This window comes from Babylonia areolata, chromosome 19 (genome assembly GCF_041734735.1).
Source record: "Babylonia areolata isolate BAREFJ2019XMU chromosome 19, ASM4173473v1, whole genome shotgun sequence".
NCBI lineage: Eukaryota > Metazoa > Mollusca > Gastropoda > Neogastropoda > Buccinidae > Babylonia > Babylonia areolata.
Window position 1 is genome coordinate 51,845,278 of NC_134894.1, and position 24,013 is coordinate 51,869,290.

General features: G+C 45.2%; 1 protein-coding gene across 1 annotated transcript in view; it reads left to right on the plus strand.

Annotated features, from left to right (window-relative positions):
- LOC143293828 (DDB1- and CUL4-associated factor 10-like) overlaps positions 1–24,013 on the plus strand; it is a 45,847-nt gene that overhangs the window by 15,622 nt on the left and 6,212 nt on the right. Inside the window, exons 6-8 of the mRNA XM_076605109.1 lie at positions 405–711; positions 12,944–13,003; positions 21,459–22,524. Of these exons, the coding sequence (XP_076461224.1) occupies positions 405–711; positions 12,944–13,003; positions 21,459–22,475 (1,384 nt within the window). The 3' untranslated portion in view covers positions 22,476–22,524. The remainder of the gene's footprint in view (positions 1–404; positions 712–12,943; positions 13,004–21,458; positions 22,525–24,013) is intronic.

The following is a 24,013-nucleotide window of genomic DNA, read 5'->3' on the forward strand; positions in this document are numbered from 1 at the left end:
CACCCAAGTCACAGGTGGTTTTTACATCTGTTCTTAACATTTTTATATTGTTTTTTATATCAAATTGTTCAAGTTTACTGAAATAGACCTTCAGATCTGGTTCTCTATAATTAAGATTTCTGTTTGAAATAGGGTACGATGCACCAGCCCTTTTTCTTACTTCCAGTTTTTATTGCCTCCTCTGATCTACAGTTACTGATTCAAAGTCAGTGTCATGCAAGGAAACAATTCAGCAGTGTGAAATGCATGCCTGGCTCATGATCATCAGTCAGAAATTAGATTATAGATGACGACTTAGGAAGGTATTCTCTCTCCCCTGACCCCACATTCATTTCTGTTAATTGATGTTCTAGAATAGAAGATATTAAAAGAAAAAGAAAGATATTGCATGTCTTTTTGTACAGCTACTCCAAGGACGAGGAGTGCAAACGTTTGTTCCACACAGAAGGCTTGATGCGCTGCAAACTGACACCAGATGAATCCAAACTTGTCCTGTCAACCTCGCGGGGTTATCTGATGGTGGTTCACGATCTGGACCTTCTACAGCTGAATGTCAACATGGACAACTACAAGGCGGATCTTACCAGTGGCTCTCGCTTCAGAGCTACCATTGCCAATTTCTATGCATTGTTCAAACGAACCAAGAACCGCTTGGAGATCATTAATGAGTTTCCAGAAGGGAATGATGCAGAGAATATTGCATCTTTACAAGTAAGTGGAAATTTTATCTCTCCCTCTCATGTGTGACTCGGTCAAGTAGAAAATAAGGATGTGTTACTCTGTATCCCTTGATGCTGGGGCTCTTTTCTGTATCATAGTACCCCCACCATATGCAAAATATATGCTAGAACTTCCATTTTTCTGTAACTCTCTGTTTCTGCCTTTTTTCTTTTTTTTAAAAACTTTTTTCATATCACCTCTTTCTTTATCATCTTCTGCCTCCCAGGTCCATTTACATCTGTTTATTTCGGAAGTAACTACTGTTTGGCTCACGTTTTTTATATATATGTATATGTGTGTGAAGAGTTTTTAAGACTGAACATTTTCCAGTAGTAGTAAGCTGACACTCCAAATATTTAATATTTTCTTTATTTCAGCTATTTTGCCATCATAGATTGAATGTAGAATTCTATATATACATACTGCTAAACTGAACTGATTCCAAGGTATCTAAAACGGCCTGGGTCCCACCAAAAATTCTTGTCACCCAGGTAGTGTGTCTTATACTTGTTTTTGTCTATAATACAGGCAGCTTTAAGAACAGTAAGAATTCTAACAGCTTAAACAAAGGATTCTTCACTCACTTCGATCTAGGTTCAGAGCTGTATCATCAGCAAACTGTGCTGGCCTGATTGCTTCATTGATATGGATACCTTTTATTTTTCTCATTCTCATGCAATGTACCTGATATCTGTGCACACAAACAAATACAAGAAAGGATATAGTTGGTTTCCCCGCCTTACACCATGATAAAAAATAATACCGGACAACGAAGAATATTTGTTATTATAATTATTAGCAATGCATGTGGAAGTGTCTGCACATAAAGCTTTTAAAGGTTTTATTCTTTCTTTTTCAGGGCCAAAATTTTATTCAAAACTTTTGAAAATAAACTTCAATGAAATACCATCTAATGCCTTATCAAAGTATACCAACAACAAGAGATACAGCAGTTTCCTTTCATTGATTAACAAATTTAGTTTATCATGTACAAAAAAAGAGAAAAAGTCAATGCGATCTGTGCTGTATGGGTCTTTTTTCAGTCTACTGTCACTAGTAAAGTTGTGAATAACAGGCTGAATGTTATTTGTTGGCCCTACATTGATCCCCTCAAACACAATAAGGCCACGCATCCTCAGCCTCTGCCTTCACCCCCCACCCCAACCCTCCCCCTCTCCCCCACCACCCTCCCCCTCCTTTGTCTTCCCCTTCTATGACTGGCCACACTTCGTCCAGTTCCCTCACCTATATCTACCTCTGCACCTCCCCTGCATTGGCTCAGTGCCAAGAATGTTGCTCCCACTGCTACTACTCCGGTCAGTGGCACTGTCAGTCATGTGGGCAGAATATGCAATGTACAGCATCACTTACTGATTATAGATCTTGCCAGTCTCTTCATTGCTCCCTTTATTATCTGTCGAATTGTTTGATAAAAGTTCATCACTGTCTCCTTCTTCTAGTTGACACTTCTATTCTCTCTGAACATCCTCCCGAAACCTGGAGGGGGTCAAGCTGGTGTTCTCTTGACCCCTTCCCGGGGGGGTCACTACCTTGTCGTGGTCGGGAGGCTTAGTGGCCAGTGATCGAGCGAGCTATGTCGGCGGGGGCATCAGTGCTTCTGGGGGTTTACTGTTCTAGTCCCAGGTCTTAATTGACAGCCTACATAGCCGTTGTAGCTGTTTAGGCTGAATAAGTGGTGGTGGTTTTTTTTTGTTTTTTGTTTTTTCTTTTTTTTGTTTTTTTTTTACTGATGCCCCTGATTCCTATGCTGAACAGGTCGTGAGTGAGGCCCAAACTAAAAGTGACCCACTGTCCCTTTCGCTATTCTCTATTCTTCTTTTTACCGCCTCTTTTCTGTCCTCAGCTCCCCATCAAGCCTTCTTTTCCACATTCTTTTTTCTCTGCGGCCTTCTTCAGGCCCGCCGTGTTTGCCGTGCGGCGCGACCTGTGATGGAGGGGAATGAGATCCTGGGGATTGAGAGAGCACGCTGCTCTCAACACATCCATTTGGCTCGGACCTCTCCTAAGACAGGCGGCACACATTGGCTCGTGTGTGTCAATCGGCTACCCCTTCATGGGGCTGGGTCAAGACTGGCAGTTTGGAGGCTAACGAGGATAACCCCCGTAGTGCTCAGTTCTCTGTCCCCGGGAGCTGGGCTAAACTTTTAGTCATATATCCCTCCCGAAACCTGGAAGAGGTCAAGCTGGTGTTCCCTTGACCCTGGCCCCTAAGTTGGACTCCATGGTGTGTGGGTAAGGGAGGGATGAATTTACGATTATATAAACCATGGCTTCCAACCAAATACACCCCCCTAAACTTGGGAAAAGGAGGAGACCCGGAACTGACGATTAGGACTCCGATTCGGAGGTCGGTGAGACCTCTGGATTTTGGCCGTCGTGGCTTGTGGTGGAGGGCGCTGATGATGACCAGCCCTTGTTGGCTCTCAGCCCCTTCGCTATCCAGAAGGGCTTCCAGTGTCTGGCAGGCTCACTGAAATCTGTCAAGAGGCTGAGGAGCGGAGCATTTCTGGTGGAGACAGTGTCAAAAAGGCAGACACAGCTTCTGCTTAAAGCGACCACTTTTGTGGATAGGGCGATAAAGGTTTCCTCTCACAAAGGACTGAACTGTTCGAAGGGGGTCATCAGATGTCCGGAGTTGAGAGGAGTGTCTGAAGCAGATATCAAGAGCGAGCTGTCCTCTCAGGGAGTGACCGACGTTTACAGGGTGACAGTAAGGAAGGGGTCGGACAGAGTCCCGACCAACACATTTTTCCTCACCTTCTGCTGCCCGAATGTCCCCAAGGACATACGAGTCGGATACCGGCAGGTGAACGTAAGCCTGTACGTGCCGTCCCCTTTACGATGTTTCAAGTGCCAGAAATTTGGACACGTGTGGGACCGCTGCAAGGAGGAAGAGGCGTGTGGCACCTGTTCAAAGGCGGCGCACCAGGGCGAATGCGTCAGTCCGGCCCGTTGCGTGAACTGTGAAGGCGGCCACCCGTCCTCATCAAAAGACTGCCCCACCTGGAAAAAAGAAATCCAGAAGGTGAAGACAGAGAAGAAAATTCTTTCTTTGAGGCACGTAAACAAGTGGAGGCCGCATTGCCTAAGGCTTCTTATGCTTCTGTCATCAGAACCAGGAAGGTAGATGTTGCAATCCAGACGACGTCCACAGGGACGCAGACGGATGACTTACCCACATCGGTAGAACTGTTGGCCTTGGGTGGAGGCGCTGTGTCCACCCCTTCCCATTCTGTACGGTGGTCCTCAGGGGCTGCTGGGCAGGAGCGGAAAGCCCGTCCCCCCCAACCCCCCGGCCCCCCTCGTCCCGCCTCTCGTCTGCCTGCCTCTCAGGCTGGCAGGAGTGCCCAGAAACCCCCCGTACCTCCAAAACTCAAGGAGGGGAGGGTTGCGGCTTCGGCAGGGTTGGGAAGAGCCAAAGTGGTGGATATTCCGGCTTGGTCGGAATCAGACAGAATTTTAAGTACCAAAAATAGATATGCGGTCTTGGCCGACCTTGAGCCACCGAAAGCAGAGGAGCAGGGGTAGCGATGGATTAGGCTGCTGCTTTTGTTTTTTTTTAACCTTTCTAACCTTTCTTATGGCAGTGATCCATTGGAACATCCGTGGGTTTTACGCCAATTTCCAGGAACTCCAGCTGCTTTGTCATGCCTTGAAACCTTCAGTGCTGGCGCTGCAAGAGACTCTGCAAAGAGATGGCAAGGTTTTATCTCTCTCTGGTTTTAACTCCATTTTTAAACCCGCTCAACCGAAGCAAGAGGGATTGACGGGAGGTGTCGCTCTTTTTATACATAAGTCCCTTTTATACAGTACAGTTCCTTTAAGCACCCCTTTACAGGCGGTGGCAGTCAGTCACACTTAAGAAAACCATCACTGTCTGCTCTCTGTAACCTTCCTCCTTCCGTCCGTGTTCTGAGGCAGGACCTCATGAACCTGGTCGACCAGCTCCCACGACCGTTTCTACTGTTGGGTGACCCCTGCTCTGGGGAAGTGAGATGTCATCAGCCCGAGGTCTTCTTTTGGAAAACCTTCTTTCTGATATGGACCTATGCTGTCTTAACGACAAGTCACCCACTTATTTTCATCTGTCCTCTGGAAAGCTCTCGTGTTTAGATCTGTCGGTCTGCGATCCATCGTTGGTCCTGGACTACGAGTGGAGAGTGCACGACGATCTGCACGAGAGTGACCACTTTCCTGTCGTCCTCCACCCCACAGATGGGGAAGGTGACTCTCTGCCTGACCGCCTGAACTATGACAAAGCCGACTGGGGAATTTTTACCACGAAGTTAAGAGCGGAGCTGCAGGAAGAAACAGTCTTAAAAAGCAAGGATCCTGCTGACACTCTGACACAGATCGTTTTAGATTGTGCCAAAGCAGCAGTCCCATCGTCTACCTCCAAGCCTCAGATGCCAAGAATGCCCTGGTTCAGTGCGGAATGTCAGGAGGCCCGTAAGTCTCGGAAGAGAGTGCAACGACGCGTTTTTCGGAGACCGGAGACCGATAGCGTTCGAACCCATCAACAGCTGAGGGCGAAAGCCAGGTATGTTTTTAAAAAGAGCCAGAGAAAATCATGGAGAGATTTTTGTTCTTCCTTAACCTCCAACACACCCAAGAAGAAAGTGTGGAGGGTTTTGAAAAAAATTAAGGGCAAAAACGTCTGCCCAACTTTTCACCATCTTAAACTCTCAGACGCTCTGGTCACAGAGAAAAAAGCAGTTGCCAATTTGCTTGCCTCCACAATCGAACTGAATTCTAGATCTGCCAACAAATCTGCTCGGTTTCCCAAAACCAAAAACCTGAAAGAAAAATCACCCTGCAACTTCTCTTCTGACAACACAGAGAGCTACAACCTTCCTTTCACTATGAATGAACTAAAATCTGCCCTTCAGACCTGCACGGATTCCTCTCCAGGAATGGACGAGGTCCATTATAAACTCTTAAAACATCTTCCCGAAACCTGTCTGGACACCCTGCTCAAAGTTTACAACCACATCTGGATCACAGGCTTTTTTCCACCCTCCTGGCGGAAAGTCCTGATAATCCCAGTGCCAAAACCGGGAAAAGACCCCTCAAACCCCTCCAACTACCGCCCAATAGCACTGACCAGCTGCATCTGCAAACTGATGGAGAAGATGGTCAACGGTAGACTGATGTGGAAACTAGAGACCAACGGCCTTCTGGCGAAAGAACAGTGCGGTTTCCGCAAGCATCGCTCTGCCGTTGAGCATCTGGTTCGTCTGGAAACCACTGTAAGAAATGCCTTTGTAAATAAACAGCATGTGGTGGCCATATTTTTTGACTTCGAGAAAGCTTACGATACCACCTGGAAATTTGGAATCCTCTTGGACCTGCACAAGCTCGGCTTCCGAGGACACCTGCCCCAGTTCATCCACAATTTTTTGCAAGACAGACAATTCCAGGTGAGGGTCGGCACCACCCTGTCCGACATTCACGAGCAGGAGCTGGGTGTCCCGCAAGGGAGCATTCTGTCGCCGGCTCTCTTCAGCATCAAAATTAATGACATCGTTCAATCGGTTCAGAAGGGATCGGACAGCTCGCTGTTCATGGACAGTTTCACCCTGTATGCAACTGGCAGCACGTTTGCCAGCATCCAGCGACAGCTTCAGCTCTGCGTTGACAAAATCCAGTGTTGGGCAGAGGAGAATGGTTTCACCTTTTCGTCCTCCAAAACTGAGTGTATTCATTTTCACAACTTTCGCCAGTTCTATCCGGACCCTGAAATCCATCTGGGAAAATCCACCATCCCAGTGGTCAAGGAAGCCAAATTTTTAGGGGTTGTTTTTGATCAGAAGCTGAACTTCCTCAGCCATATCAAACAGCTGAAAATGTCTTGTCAAAAAGCCCTGAACATCATCCGAGTGGTGGCACACACGGACTGGGGTGCTGATAGGAGAACTCTCTTGCACCTCTACAGAGCCCTGGTACGGTCCAAACTGGACTACAGAAGTGTAGTATACGGCTCAGCCAGACTGTCTTACCTGAAACTGTTGGACCCTATACACCACCAAGGACTCCGTCTCAGCTTAGGTGCGTTCCGCACCACCTCTGTGCACAGCCTGTATGCAGAGGCGGGGGAACCGCCTCTCTCCAACCGCAGACTGAAGCTGACCGTAAACTATTACTTGAAATTGTTTTCTGAACCTACAAACCCTGCTTACGACGTTGTATTCAACAACCCCTTCAACAAGAAATTTAAAGACAATCCAAACTGCATCCCTCCTCTTGGACTCCGCATTCAGCCGCACATAGAAAATGCCGATCTGGATGTCGGTGGCATCTCAGACTTCTCCAAGTTCCCCAACAGCCCTCCGTGGACCTTTAGAACACCGGAGGTCCAATTCGATCTGGCCTCATACCGTAAAGACTCCACCAGTTCTCTGGCCTACAGAACGTACTTTTCAGAACTCTGCCACAAATTTCCCACTTTCCAAAGAATCTTCACTGACGGTTCCAAGTCAGAGGACAGAGTCGCTGCATCTGCGTTCTGTCCCGCCTTTCCTGACTGGCCCTCAACGGAACACATCCTGTCTGACAGCTCAGTGTACACTGCGGAACTGACCGCACTGGTTCTGGCGGTAAAAATGGTTCTCTCTTCGAAACAAAAGAGATTCATGATCTTTTCTGACTCCTTGTCAGCCCTGGAGGCAATCGCCTGCAGGAATATCACTCATCCCAAACTGCTGGAATTTTATGAAGCTTTTACTCTCGCAACGAAGAAAGGATACAAGGTTGTGTTGGCCTGGGTTCCCGGACATGTTGGCATTCGTGGTAACGAAAGGGCAGACCTGCTGGCCAGGAACGCTGTAAAGAAAAAATTATTGAGATCCTTTGTACCATACACAGACATGAAGCAGAAGGTGAACACTTATGTTTAGGATCTTTGGCAAGAGGAGTGGAACACCCAGACGGACAACAAGCTCTTTCAGATCTGTCCAGACCTAAAAGAGACCCTCCCTTCAGGGGTGAAGAACAGAAAGGAGGAGTCTGTGCTGTGCAGACTGCATGCGGGGCACACTTTTTTTTACTCATTCTTACTTGTCGAAGGGGGAAAAGGCCCCTCGATGTATTCCCTGTGATGAGCCTCTCACCTTGAAACATGTGCTCCTTGACTGTTGGGATCTGCATGACGTTAGACACAGACATTACACGGCGGTTTCTTTGAAGACCTTGTTTCGTGATGTCCCTCCATGGACGCTGATGGACTTCTTGAAAGAAATGAACATTTTTAATCAGATTTGAAGGTTTTAAACTATGGAAGTGTTTTTTTTAAACTTTGAGTGGAAAGTTTGAAGTGGTGATTTGTGGAAAGTTTGAAGTGGTGATTTGTTTTAATTGTTTGTTTTTTACCCTTGTAGTAGTTATTAACGTGGCGATAGCCTTGAGATGGCCTTAGTGGTCGGCAAGGCTCTAAGCACCATAATTTCATTTCATTTCATTTCTCTCTGAACATCAGGTAAAGTAAGCAGTTTTTATCATTTTGGTGCACCTCAATCACAGAGCTTTTAGCTGGGTGTTGCCATTTTGCTGAGTGTGTGACAAACAAATCAAAACACAGCCAGTAACCCAACCAAATTGTTCAAATAAAGGACCATCTTATGACATACATGGGGTTTCTAGCTATCAGTAGAATCCAGAAAGAATCCCCAATTTAAAGCAACCAGTGTTCTTGTCAATACAAACCAGGGAAAAGTCCTGAGTATTTCAGTGACGAGTAATTTCATCACTATCGAGGCAGTAAACTGGTAAGTTATCACATCATACAGGCAGCCTAGGGGTTAACATTACTTCTTCTTCTTCTTCATTTGTGGGCTACAACTCCCATGTTCACTCATATGTACATGCCAAATGGGCTTTTATGCGTATGACCATTTTTACCCTGCCATGTAGGCAGCCATACTCTGTTTTCGGGGGTGTGCATGCTTGTGTCCCTAACCCACTGAATGCTGACATGGATTACGGGATATTTAATGTGTGTGTTTGATCTTCTTCTTGTGGAGGAATTTTGTTTAATGTCCCGTCACACAAATCGGTGATTGAAGACATTTTGTCAAAGTATTTATGAATACATTTGAGTATTATTGGTTAGAAGGGCTAGGAGATGTGAATGAATGGAGGGTTGGGGGAAACTGGGCAAATGATGGTGAAATGTGGGTGAAATTTGAAAAAAAAAAAAAAAAAAAATCTAAATACAGTTACAGGAAATTACTTAAAGGACTTCGTAAAAGAGAAGTCGTTAAACTGAAAAGCGAAACAACTGATAATGAATGCAAAAAGTCAAAAACATCAACATTCTCAGTCACTTGTGAAGACACACTTTTGTGTACATAAGGCTTCATCAAGCTACAGTCAAAAATTATATGCTCAGTTGTCAGGTTACTAAAGCATATGCACTTGACATTAGAACAATATTTGGTCCGTAATGAATTTGATAATAGTCTGAGAGCTAAACTCAGAATTGGTCTGCGAATCGGACCAAAGTCTGAGAGAGTCAACTGACGAGGTTTTAGACTTGAATTCAAGCACCTATAAAAGTCTCTTTCTAGTATATTGCTTATTTCCTTGTATGACAATGGGCAATATACTTTTATACTATCTATATGATTTTTTGCTCCCCTTTTTGCTGCCCTGTCTGCTTGGTTGTTATAAAGGAATCCAGTGTGGGATTGTATCCAACAAAAATCAACATTTGTACCCTTCACAAATAGGGAGTGCAATAAATACCTAATTTCAAACAATAAATCTTCTCTTTGATTATTCTCAAAAAGGAGCAAACTTTTTAAAATAGATTGAGAATCAACACTTGTGTATACACACGAAGGGGGTTCAGCGAAAGAAGGTCTGCACGTGTTGACATGGAGATCGGAAAAATCTCCACCCTTTGCCCACCAAGCCCTGTTTCTGAGATTCGAACCCATCTTTATATGCGGTCTATATTAATTATAGATGTTTTATTAGAAAAAGAAACATACATGGATCAGATCTATGGGCACTGGCTTTTGACAAGATTTGTACTTTTTTGTTCTGGCCACTTCGTTTTCAGACACATTGCCACAAAATGGTGCCAAAATTTTCGTAACATTCATCACAGTAACAGATTCACACAGAATTGTTGTAAATATTTCTTTTATTCAGTTGCAGTCCTGATAACATGTAAAACATTGGAATAATTGTAAACACATGTGCATGTTGAATCAGAGACCCTCATTTGCAACGGTTCTGGAGACTGACCCATATATATTATATGCGTGTGTGTCTTTGGTAAACTTTAATAAATTCATTTTCTCCTGGTAAACTTAAACAAATTCATTTTCTCTGGAAATACTTTCTGTCAAGACCAAATCTGGCTTAGCTCTTACCAGTTTGTGGAAAATGTTGAGTTTAGCTAAAATCACCACACTGGCGTCGTTCAAAACTGATCTAGCAGACACTCACCAACAAGCAAACTACTCATATTATTTACCAAATGAAAGACTTCAAATACTCTCTCACATAAAATCCATGTTCGATTGATAACATGAATCAGAGATAATATTAGCACACAGAAAGATAGCATCCATTACCATCAAAAACGTTGAAAATCTCCACCCCGACATCATTCAACACACAATATGAGACACTCATAAGCATGCAAACCACCCATATTGTATATCAAATGAAAGAAATTGAATAAGTTTTCATATGAAATCCTTTTCATAATGATGTAAGCCGCTCATGAATGGCATCAAATCAAATGGGTTCTCACACATAAAAATATATGGTAAACTGTGTACAAAAAAACAAAAACAAAAACAAAACAAAAATCTACAAGCTGCATGGTCAAAATCAATTCAGTTTTTCATATAAACTAGAAAATAATATACCAGAAACAGTTCTTGTTTTCTGTTGACAGGTGTGTGACATTTTTAGTACTTAGCAACATAGTATTCATTATCAGAATAAACCTTAAAAATCAGCATACTACAATACCAGTAGGCAAACACAGACCACCAATTACAAATTACACAGATTAGTTCTTACTTTTCCACACATAATGATGAGCTGTCACAGGACTACTAAAAATGTCTAATTTAACAGAATCAGAGTAAAGGAAAAGTTTTTGAAAGAAAGAAAAAAATTATCTTTAAAGTCATGTATATTTTGGCAATATATGAATCATCACCAACTGTTCAGCCAAAGTGACATCCTAGCTGTGTGACGGAAGACAGTTGTCTCTTTCTGAATACAATAAAAATGTGTTACATGTCATACAGGTTTCACACTTCACAGAAATTTCTCTTTCTTCTTTTTCCAAGAGGTAACAGCAGTTACAATTCCTTCTAACATCACTCCAGACATGGCGAACAGATATTTTTCAGGACCATGTTATGCATACATATTAGTATATTCACAAAGTGCGGATACTAATTTCACAGAAAACAAGACATTTTGAATAAAACTTGCGGCTGTGGTGAACTTTCTTGTATCTTAACATGTCCTGACATCAGGTAAGTAGAATCCAGGCTCACGTGAAGGCTGAAATGAAGGCACTGGCTGGCTTGGCCCTGGATCTGTATGGTCATAACTTCCTGCTCTGAAATCAGATATAAAACATAATAGATATAAAATTGAATAAAAGAGTTTAGTCTAAATACTTCAGGTCTGCCCATTCTCAAACCAACCAGTATGGTGAGAGCACTGAAAGTTCTGAACAAGTCTGTATCAGTATCACAGTTCATGAACAAACATAAACAAATGAATCACTTCCCTAACAACACTTGATGTTGTCAAAATATAGCCTTGAATTTTACAAGCAATCATTTCAAATGTGTAAAACCCTGTAAAAAAAGAAAAGAAAATACAGTGCTGATACGCAAGGAACAAATTCTGAGATCCAGAAACATGACCATGAACAGAAGAGCAACATTTACATAGATTTTTGGCTGGCACTGGGCATCTATCTTGGATCGATGTGCAGCAAACAGCTCAACGTCGGTCCGGAATAATTAATGGATGTGAAGTTGAATTCTAGGTCAATGAACGTCTGTGTGGACCTTCCTTGATTCTTCAGTTTGTCCTGCATGAACTTTTCACAATGGCTAATAGAACTACATGCAGAAAAGTCCAACCAGAAATCAGACTCTTGATCCACAGATTGGTCTTGTGACCGTCAACACATCCTATGTTCGCCATATCTCCCACCAAAATTACCAACAAACTCCCACTATTTTTTGTTTTTGTTGTGTTTACCGATGAGCTCCCACCAAAATCATTGTATGTAACGATTACTGATATCGTTCAGTGACATTTTCATCTGGAACTCCGCAAAACACCGAGCTTCATATCCATCAAGGATCGATGCCCAGCAACTTCGTAGATTTTTGGCACGACGTACTTTCTCGCACGAACCTTTCTGGCTCAAAAACGGGGTCTGGTCAGATTTCGCTACTCTGTGCTTTCAGTCCCCGCTTCACTGTCGTCATCAGGGTTCCAGTTGTCAGAAAACTTACTTTCTGACATTATCAGGTCATTATCAGAGTCAGATGAACTCATGGGTGAAGAGAAAATAAGCAAAAGCAAGCACAGTGTGAAGTCTTGGAAACAAAGAATTCTAAGATGGTGGAAGTGACACATCAAGCAGTTTTTTTCCGATAAATAAATCTAACACAGTTTCTACTTTTCTGTTTATTTTAGTATTGACAGAACTCTAGTGATACTGAAAAATAGTTCTGAATACATGAGACAAGAAAATAGTTAATTGTGTCAGAAATATACTTCGGAATTTTCCATTGGAATTTTCTATCGTACATTCATGTGCAAAATTTATGGGAGCAAACTGGTGGGAGTTAAAGATAGAACAATTTAGTTCTTCCCACACATTATCAGGATAGTGCATTTCGGGAATCAAAAAGTATTTCCACATTCATCATGCTGGTTTTTTTGTGTGTGTTTTCCCTTTTCACCAAACTTGGCATTTTAATTACATTACTTATTGGCACATTGATTAGTAGCAGTCATTTCATTCTTTTTATTTAAAATTGTAACTACTACTTTTTAGTATGGAAGTTACTTTGAGTAAGGAGCAGTAAAATTCTGCCACATGAATATGAGTATACTGTCAGATTTTTTGTTTTTTTAACGGACCTCATTCATCATTACATTTCAAAAAATGACGGACGGCACAGAAATGCTATTGTTTATCCAGGTACACCCCCAGGGATGGTGCATAGTTTCAAGGAACACCAACAAAGAGGATGTTGCAGAGGTCAGTTATATTGGAGACTGTTAATGATCTGTGAATAATGTCTGCTGTATCATTGGTGTTTTGTTTTTTTTAAAGAGAATGAGAGACTCTGTGTGTGTGTGTGTGTGTTTAAACTTTGTGGTGTCTGTGTTTGTGTGCACATACATTTACTTGAAACAAATGTCATAATAATTACCCATGTTTATCTGGCTTCATAGCTGTTGATTTCTAAATGGGTTTTACACTTAAGTGAACCCTTTCGTTGCCAGGAAAATGAGATGTAAGTGAAATCTATTTGCCAGGGTTTTTTCCACAAGAAACGGGTATAAATTTTCAAAAAAAAATTCTGTGTTCTTTGTTACTGGAGAAAGACCCATAAAAGTATATATTTTCTGAAAGATAAATGAATAAAGAATACAAAACACATGATGTTTTCCCATTTTATATATTTTGAGTGACATACTGTTGTTTTGAAATCAGTGTTTTATTTTTTGTCACATTTTCAACATGTTCATTACAAACATTAGTCAGGTAATTTGCATTAAAATATATTTTCTGGACAAAAGGATATCTGCACACGCAAAATCATACTAGAATAACCACAATAAAAATTTTAAAAATTTAAAGAGATAAATGCACAATGCATTTTGACTTCTCCAAGTGATACAATGGATGTGAGGCCACGACCCCTTAGTCTCCACCACCCTCCTCTTCACCCCTCTCACAAGGTCACTTTATCCAGTTCTCATCAGACCACATTGGCCGAGTGCCAAGAAAATCGCTCACACTGTGTCCTGCTAATAATTCGGTCACTTTCTGTCGGCTGCTACAGCTGTACAGCTGGCATCACTCACTGGTAGTCATATCTTGGCCACTCTCTTGATTGCTCCCTTTATTTTCTATCAAATATTCCTATAAATGTTCATTACTGTCTTCTTTGAATTTATGCTTCAATTCTTTCTGAGCATCAGCTAAAGAAAGCAATCTTGGTTGGTTTAGTTCCCCACTATCGCATATCTTGAGCATGGCGTCAGTCCGACATTTTGTTGAGCGAGCGAGGAAAAGAACCAGACAAACACTGCGACAATAACCCAACCAAAACATTCAAATAAAGGACTGCCTCATGACGTAGATGGTGTTTCTAGCTATGAATAGCATCTAGAAAGATTCCCCAAGCTAAAGCTACCGGTATTTTTGTCAACAAACTGAATGCAAACCAGGGAAAAGTCAGAATATTTCAATGATGAGTTATCTCATCATTGTGGCAGCGAAGCGTACATGCTTGTGATGACGAGTTATCTTGTCATATAGGCAGCCTAGGGGTTAAAAAAAAAAAAAGGTTTGCTTTCAAGAAGAAAAAGGTACAAAACAAAATGATAAAAAGTGACATGTATAGACCTAGGGTCAATATAAACAGGCTGAATACAGCATACAAACAAACAGATGAGGAGAGAAAGGAACATGTATGAGTGACAGCTTAGTTTGAAAGACAGACTAATTTATTAGAACTGTTTGCATTTTGTACCAAGAAACTGTCATCAGATCTATATATGGTCCTTTGTAGTCGGCTGGGCTCTAAACCAAACTTAACTGTATTAAATCCACACCTTTTGGCTAAAATGATTTCAGGAAATTATTCTATTAAGTTTGCTGTTTTTTGTTTCTTTGTGTGTAGTAAGTGTGTGACTGACTGGAAGGGGGAAAAGCATTATCACATGGTTATCTGTTGTTGAATGACAGTGTTTGTACTGAGTGTCTGTTTACTTGAAGTGGGAAACCCCTCAGCCATTACTTGGTGAAAAAGAAGAAAAGTTTGGTATTTACTGGTAGCTAGCTGCATTGAGTCCAGGGTTGCTTTGAAAACTCCCAAGATGAAGATCTAACCTTTTATAGTGAACACTAGTATTCACATCAATACTTGTGAAAAATTGAAACCCTGCATATTTTGTGGAGGCCCTGGATACTGTTAAAAAAACACCATTCCTGTTGCTGGAAGACATTGGTTTATTTTTGGCTCACTTGTGTAAACAAAGTGAGTCTATGTTTTAACCTGGTGTTCGGTTGTCTGTGTGTGTCTGTGTGTCCATGGTAAACTTTAACATTGACATTTTCTCTGCAAATACTTTGTCAGTTGACACCAAATTAGGCATAAAAATAGGAAAAATTCAGTTCTTTCCAGTCATCTTGTTTAAAACAATATTGCACCTCTAGGATGGGCACCAAAAAAAAAAAAAAAAAAAATGAAGCCTAATTATATGCAAACTGCATTTACTGTTATATTTATATTTTTTGTATTCTCTAAACTTGGCACTTTGATCTGATATTCTGACCCAACAAGAAGAGCAGTCATTATTATCATTTTTTGTTCATACAGGAACTTCTTTTGCTAAGCATGGAAGTTTTAATTATTTTGCAAACGTTTTGGTGCAGATAGTAAAAAAGGGAAATTACTCTGTAATTAATGCTAGGGGACTTAATTCGCTTTAAACTGATCTTTCTCATCTTAAACATTGCAATTTGAAATTATACACAGTACATAAAAAGCTTGGATTTTTTTTTCAGTGTATCACAAGTGAGTCTTGAAGGCCTTGCCTCTCTTGTCTTATTGATGTTATTGTTTGCTGTATATTGTTTCCCTCTTTGTACTGTAAATAAGTCTGACAACTCTTTGCTTTCACCAACACTTTATATGCACGGATTCAAGCAATGACAAAAAGGGTCTTCAGTGTATCTGAAACATAATGAAAAAGATGATGGATAATGAAACAAATAATGCATGGCAAATTGAATGGAATGTGATGAATGATAGTATTATAAGTATGTCTAGAGTCGTAATTCTCTATGCCCTCCCCGAGTCTTTGGAGGGAAGTGAGGAAGACTGATAATGTGTAGTGTAATGAGAGGAATGGTTAAAGGAAATGGAATAGTTAGTGTATGAGAAACTTAGCACACTGGTGGTGTGACATTCAAGGAGCAATGTGTCAGGTGTGTGTCAGGTTTTCGTGCCAGTCTTTGCCAGTCTGGCGGAGCGACGGACGTGGCGATTGCCGGGTGGAGGATCAGTTGCATCAGGCAAGGGCCACTCTTTGAGGCCAGGGGCATTGTGTGGTCTTAAGGCTTGAAGGGCTTTCGGGGTACCATTGGTGGCATGCCCTGAGGGAGTTGAGGTGGTGAAGGTGGGGGGAGTTGGCGCGGCTCTGGGGGTAGGTGGTGGACACAGGTTCCCAGTCATGGTGGTCTTGGGGGTAGGCGGTGGACACAGGTTCCCGGTCGTGGTGGTCTTGGGGGTAGGCGGTGGACACAGGTTCCCGGTCTTGGGGGTAGGTGGTGGACACAGGTTCCCAGTCATGGTGGTCTTGGGGGTAGGCGGTGGACACAGGTTCCCGGTCGTGGTGGTCTTGGGGGTAGGCGGTGGACACAGGTTCCCGGTCTTGGGGGTAGGTGGCGGACACAGGTTCCCGGTCGTGGTGGTCTTGGGGGTAGGTGGCGGACACAGGTTCCCGGTCGTGGTGGTCTTGGGGGTAGGCGGTGGACACAGGTTCCCAGTCGTGGTGGTCTTGGGGGTAGGCGGGGGACACAGGTTCCCGGTCGTGGTGGTCTTGGCGTCAGGAAGTGGGCATGTTGGGTAGGCCTGAGGCATCGGTGGTATAGCTGCAGGAGGAGCTGTTCAACTGGGCTGAGAAGGCTGTCTCATTGTTGGTGTTGGCATCTGAAATGCAGGTGGACCAGGAGCCATGAGTAGTGGTGTGCAGGGAACAACCGGTAGGTACTTCCGGAGGAATTTTCTGTTGCGCAGCGTGACTCATCCTGAGCCATCCACTCTCACCACGTACTGATCAAACTGGCGTACTTCTACGATGACACCAGTTTTGTCCCATCTGGTAGGATTAGGTCCAACTTGGTTCTGGATTCGGACACAGTCTCCGACAGTCAGGGGAGGAAGTGAGCAGGTGTGTTCTGACAACCGTTCGGCATCACGCATGTGACGGTTATGCAGGGCTTCTTCACGAGAAGCCAGAGTCTCACGCCAAGTGGAGTGTGGCTGGTACTTGCCGGGATGGATGGGAATAAAGTCTCGTATTGAGCGGCCAAAGATGCACATGGCTGGGGACAAGTGTGTGTCCCGGTCAGGGGTATTTCTGTACTGTAGCATTGCGTGCTGGAAACTGTCAGTGTTGAGGGATCCATTGGCGTCAGTGTTGTCTGTAATGAGGCGCTTTACTGTCTTGATACCGACTTCGGCATGGCAGTTGCCATGGGGAAATGCAACGAAGCGATTCTGTGGTGCACTCCCCAGTTGTGGAGGAAGGTGACCGTTTGGCGAGAGGTAAACTCTGGTCCTCCATCCGATGTCAGCTCATCGCTGATGCCATAAGTCACAAAGATGCAGTGTAGGGCGGTGATAAGTCCCGCTGCGCCATTTGAAGCTTCCTCCACAATAGGCCAGGTACTGTATCTGTCCACAGCCACGAGGTAGGGGTGGCCGCGGTACTGGAAGAAATCAGCAACCAGGCTTTGGAATGGGTAGGCAGGAGTCATTGGAGGCATGGGGGGTGCGCTTGGCTGTGAAGGTGCCATACAGTTGCAGGATGAGCAGCGTTCCCACATCTCAGTGATGGCTGGGGTCATGCCAGGTCAAAAGAAGGATGTCTCTGCTCTTGAACACATTTGTGTCACACCCTGATGCGCTGAGCGTAACACCTGGAGAACCTGCTTGCGGAGGAAGGTAGGAATGACAACTCTGTCACGGTACAGGATAACTCCATCAAAGCTGGTGAGTCCATCACAAAACTGGTAGTACTGCCGCAGCTCTGAGGGGACTTTGGAACAGTCCTCTGGGAAGCTGTCCTCTATTGCGTCCATGAGTTTGGTCATGCTTGGGTCGCTGGCAGTAGCAGTGCGGATCATGTCCCATGTGACAGATTGGACAATCTCGGTAACCGGTGAAATGTAGTCGTTGTGAGAGCATGTTGTAGTGTTGTCATCTCTGGTAGAGTGGATGGTTGCTAGGAAAGAATGCAGTAGATATGGGTGGTTGAGCGGCTCAGTTGGATGGGTCATGGCGGAAACATCGTCTGGGAGGTCCGGTGGTGTGGGTTGTCCGACAGGGTGGCGTGAGACAGTGTCGGCTGCTGCATGGCAAGCGCCTAGTACATGAACAATGCTGAAGTTAAACCATAGGGTTTTTTCTTTCAGGTTGCGCAATCGAGGGTTTGGGATGTCATCCAGTCAGCGGTCACCAAATGCTTTCAGGAGAGGTTTGTGGTCAACTGCGACAATGAAATTGGTACAGCAAAGGGTGAAGTGGCGTGCCTTGTCCAACCCATCAGCAACAGCCAGTGCTTCGCCCTCCACTGGTGCATAGCGAGATTCTGCTGCTGACGTGAAGCGGCTCCCAACCAGGGTGATCTTCCAGCCAGACTTGCAGCAGAAGGGGCGGGAGGATGAGCATGCGCAATGTTTTTGGAACAGCCAGAAGCCAATGCCATCTTTGCTCCAGTCAATGGCCAGGCAGGTCGGCTTGGTGTTGTCAAAGATCTCCACACCTCTTTGGATCTCATCACTAATGAGTGATTTGGATTCCTCAAAGAGTCTATTCAGTTGGTCTGTCCATACAAACCGGGTGCTTGGCTTGAGAAGTTCCCGGAATGGCAGCATTCGTTCGGCAGAAGCGAAGGCATAGGAGACTTGGTTGATCAGACCGAACCAACTGCGGATGTCAGTGATGTTATTAGGGGTGGGAAAGTCACAGATTGCCTGAAGATAGCGGGCACAGGGTCGCACTGTGGTAGGGTTGATCTCAAATCCAGCAAATTCGATGGTAGTTTGGACAAAGTTGAACTTTGTGGGATTCAGAATGATGCTGTTGGAACCGCAGACGTCAAGCCATTGGACGGCCTGAAAGAATGCTTCCACGATGGTGTTAACCACATCAAGGTGTCGTCGATGCACTTCATTTTCTGGAGGATGCTTGAGACAATTTCATAGAACCGTTGGCTGTAGCCGTCCCCTGAAGCGATGTATCCCTGTGGTGCAACGCAATAACGGAAGCAGCCCCAGGGCATGATGAAGGTGGTGAGGTGGCAGTCCCTCTCATCAAGGGCGATGCTGTGGTAGCTGTTCCAAGCGTCAAAGACAGTTTTTTCGTGTGTGGGGTGGTACTGCATGGGCTTGGTGGAATGGGGAGTGGGTGTGATGTGTCTCGCGGACCGCGTGTCGGTTGAGGGGCTGAAGATCGACAGTCCATTAAGGTTTTCCAGACTTCTTGGGGCATACCACCATTCTGTAGCACCAGGTGACAGGTGTACCAATGGGGACAGGTTCAACAACTCCAAGTTGAATGTCGCAGTCAAGACCTGCTTTCACTTCCTCTCGCCAGTGAACTGGGACAGGTGTGGGAGTGTGGTGGGTGACTGGTTTGGCATCAGGGTCAACCATTCAGTGGATCGGTGGGCCGGACATCTTGGGGAGTTGCTGATGTTCGCAGACATTGAATGTTCTGGAACTGTAGTATTCTAGTAGCCACTTCTCCAGGCGTCCATGGTTCTCCTCAGTGGCCTGGAATGGTAGTGAAGTGGGAGGAGGGGGTGGTGTTTGTCGTAGGGGGCAGCCGCATACGTTCTGAGTCATTGATGTAGGAGATGTTTCCAGCGGGGTGCAAATATTCCCACAGCTTTCTCCAACCATGGGGAAGTGGGGAGGAGTCATCCAGAGAGCGACACAGGCTTGCTTGGAGAGGAAAAGTTTGTCAGTTGAAGGGGTGATGTAGACGATTTGACGGGTCTAGCACTTTGCAGAGGATGAGGCAGTCCCAGGTATGCATAGGGTCAGGGCACCGATGATATCTATGGGGCTGCTGTTAGCGGCAGTCATTTTCATATTGATCGGTATAAGGTGGCACTGGTCTAGGCCCAGTTTGGATAGGAGGCTTGTCCCAGCCAGGCGTGACTGGCATCCAGTGTCTGCCATAGCGTTGTGACGGATGGCTGCGGTCGGTCATGAGAGAGGAGTGGGGAAGCCCAATGCCTTCGCGTCAGCTGGGTTGGCTTGAACGAAGGTAGTGACGAAGGGGTGGGGATCGGAATTGCGTTTTACCCAGGCATCACAAAGTTCATTGTACACATGGTGGTCAAGAGTTATTGCTTGAGTGGAGGATTCACCAGGGAGGTCGACCACAGGGCATAGGCTGTTGAATACCGCAGTAGCGTGGTCTTCCATGTCAGCTGCGTTGGCTTGAGCTTGTCGCTGGGGACGGCGTTGCTGGCGGCAGACACTCTCATAGTGGTGCAGGATGCACTTGTGGTTGTAGGCGGGGCATATCCTCATGCGTTCCTGTACACGATGTCCATGGCCATGTTTTCCACAGTGACTGCAGGGGGTAAGGGCAGGTGTATCACGGGGCTCACTGGATTTGTTGGCCAGGTGGTACCGATCCTGGGCGCCTGTATGAGCTGGAGGCAGCAGTGGTTGAGGTGGTGCTGTGGCTCAGGAGCCAGCTGGCTGAGCGTTTTCCACTTTCTTTTGCTTCGACGTATCTCAGGGCTTCTTCCAGGGTCATGTCCTGTTTGGAGTCACCCAGGATATCAAGGCGGATCTCTTCGTCCTCCATCCCATGTATGAGAGCATCACGGACTATGACGTCACTGTAATCAATCGTGTTATGGCAGGTCTCCGAGGGGCATTCCACCTTGAAGTTGCAGACACCTGCCTGCCCTCGAAGACGGGCAGAGAAGGCCCTGACAGGTTCGTCCTGGTCCTGGCGCATCGGTTATAACTGTAAGCGAGCGACCATGACGTTTTCTTGGCAGACAGCCAGGGACTTAATGTTACTGAGGACCATTTGCTCATCACTGGTGGCCAATGCACCGAATGTGTGTGTGAGACCTTTTCTGAGGGTCTCATCGCAGCACTCAAGAAGCTGGAAGACGACGTCGCTACCCATGAGACGAGTGGCTTGTTTATAGTCTCATCTCTGCTCAAAGTAAGCCCACTCCTCGCTAGTTCCAACTGCGGAGATGACGGGGCGGCATACCTTCTCGGGTGAGGCTTTCATGGTAGCGGTCGGTTGCGCATCCGTTTGGTGGGCAGTGGCACTGTGAAGATCGATAAGGCGGGTCAGCACCTCCATTGGAGTGTTTGCAGGCCAACTTGTGTCGCAGTCAGTTGGGGACAGGGTATGTTGGCCATGTTGGTCTTCTAACCTCTTTTTGTCATAAATAAGTCTGACAACTCTTTGCTTTCACCAACACTTCATTTGCACAGATTCAAGCAATGACAAAAAGGGTCTTCAGTGTGTCTGAAACATAATGAAAAAGATGATAGATAATGAAACGAATAATGCATGGCGAATTGAATGTAATGTGATGAATGATAGTAATATAAGTATGTCCAGAGTTGTAATTCTCTATACTGTGTTTTGTTTTTGGTATTGGTTGTTTGCCCTGTGGATCCAGTTACAATCCTGTCTGTTGTGCAGTGGACATGTGTGCATGACATCCACACACAGCCATCATTGGTGAAGGAGGAAGAGGGGGAAGAGCAGATGACAACCCACTTGCCGTCCAACAGCTCTGTTCGGATTGGGCCTCCATCCAACTCCAGTGCCCGCACCAACCCCCCACGTGTGAGGTGGGGTCCACCTTTGTTGCGCACACATCGACCATACTTGGGTTCGTTGCACCCTGCATTACCTCAAAGAGCAAATGGCCAAGAACATGCAGCTGTTGTTTTCAGGTCCCTTCCTGGTGTGTCTGCTGGAATGTCCTCACAGGATGAAGATGAACTGGACACAGACAGTGATTCATCTGACAGTGACACCTCCTCTGTGGACTTGACAGGATGTGGCAGCAATGAGTGTGGTGCCTGCTCTAGGGGTGAAACAACTGTCAGCCAAGGCTTGTACAAATACTTCCTTGGGGCTCAGTGGAATGACCCTGGGCCTTCCCGGATAAGAGTCAGGCATAGAGCTGGCAGCAGTGATGTGGACATGCCAGACAACCCTGTGGATCCAGATCAGCAGCAAAATGAAGATTGGCATGCGCATAACCAGGTGCAGCGGAGTACAAGACTGCGGTTACCTGGCAGGCAACGCTTAGCTACCTTCAGACATGAACACCATGTCAGGCACTCCTACCGAAACCGTGTTGTTCCAGCATTCAAGAGAAGCTATCTAAGTCAGCCACGTCTCATCTACTGCCAGCAGGAACCCAATGTAGGTCGAGGGTTTATCAAAGAGCAGTGCTTCAGTTCAGATGGTCGACTGATTGTGTCGCCCTGTGGCAATGGGGTCCGTCTGTTGGCATTTGACAATCAGTGTCGAGAATTGTGTGATTGTGACCCAGTGGTGGCCAGACAGCCCCGGCCCCTGCATGAAATGAGGGAACTGCGCAGTCACCCTCATGTGGTGCTCACCACACGCTTCTCCCCAACACATTCTTTGTTTGTATCAGGCAGTTTGGACGGTTCTGTGGCTTTCATGACACCTAGTCCCTGACCAGTGCAGCCCACATCAGCTCCTGAATATCTTCAGCCGTCTTTCAGCGGTAAGAAAGTGGCTTGCGCACTGTGCTGTTGATACTGGTCAAGGAGTGTGTGGTTGTGTGCATGTCAGAGTGTGTGTGTGTGTGTTTGTGATTTATAAATGAATGTTTCAGAGCTTTAACTGTTTTTCCCCCCTTCATTTTTTTGTTTGTTTGTTTGTGTGTGTGTGTCGTTCTTTTTTCATTTGTCTTTTTTTTAAAATAACAGAAGACACATTAACATCAATAATATGTGTATCAATAATGATTACACAAAACATAATCATTTACTGTCTTTGCTGTTGAGCACCACAAAAGGCTAATTCACAAGTAAGAAGATTTTTTTGTGTGCTTCTTTGTCTGTCTCATTGTTTTTCAAAAATGTTTTTCTTTTTTTTCTATTTGTTTGTTTGTCTGTCTCTTTGGTTGTTGTTTTTATTCATACTGACTGATGGATTTGATGGATTCTCCCATCAGACCGACGGATGAGTAGGCAGGCAGGCTTATCCTCTTGTGTGTGTCCTCTTATGGGAGAAGAGGCTGATTCTGGATGCGCAGCACTTCCTACAGGTGTTGCAAGGGAAAACGTTTCCAGAAGTTGAGGCCTGCTTCGTTCGCTAATGCTTCTCCTTAATGGCCAGCATTCTCTTTATGCGACTAGAGCACAGCATCCTCCAGCGAGAGCGGTCAAGGGCATCAGTTTCCCAAGGAGCAATGTCTATGTCGCAGGCTTTGAGGTTTGTCTTCAAGGTGTCCTTGAAGCGCTTGCAGAGTCTTCCAATTTCGTGGTGGCCTTCCTTCAGCTGGCCATACAATAGCATCTTCAGGATCCTGCTGTCTGTCATGCGGACACATGTCCTGTCCAGCGTAGCTGGCACTGGATCAGCAGGCTTTCGATGCTAGGTAGGCCGCTCCTCTCTAGGACCTGGAGGTTGGAGACCCTGTCTTGCCACTTTATGCCGAGGATCTTTCGTAGGCATCTCTGGTGAAGCTGCTCAAGTTGTTGAATGTGACGGCAATACGTCGTCCATGTTTCACAGCAGTACAACAAGGTGGTGAGCACAACAGCTCTGTAGGTTTTCATCTTGGTGCTGAGCCTGATGCCTTTGTTGTTCCACAGCCTGTTGTTGAGACTGCCAAAGGTGGAGCTGGCCTTGGCGATGCGCAGCGTCACTTCTGCATCAAGGGTTCCATTGCTGCATAGGATGCTGCCCAGGTAGTAAAACTTGTTGACTGACTTGATCTCTGTGTCATCGATCTTGATTGCAGGTGGGGGGGAGGCACTGGCATTCTGTGAGCTAGCTGTTTAGTACATGGACTCGGTCTGGCTGAGGCTGATGGTGAGTCCAAAGCGCCTGCAGGAAGCTGAGAACCTGTCCATAATGAACTGCATGTCCTCATGAGTGTGTGCAGCAAGCGCGCAGTCATCAGCGAAGAGGAACTCACTCAACAGTGCCTCAAACACCCTGGACCTGGCGTGGAGTCGCCGCAAGTTGAAAAGTTTGCCATCTGT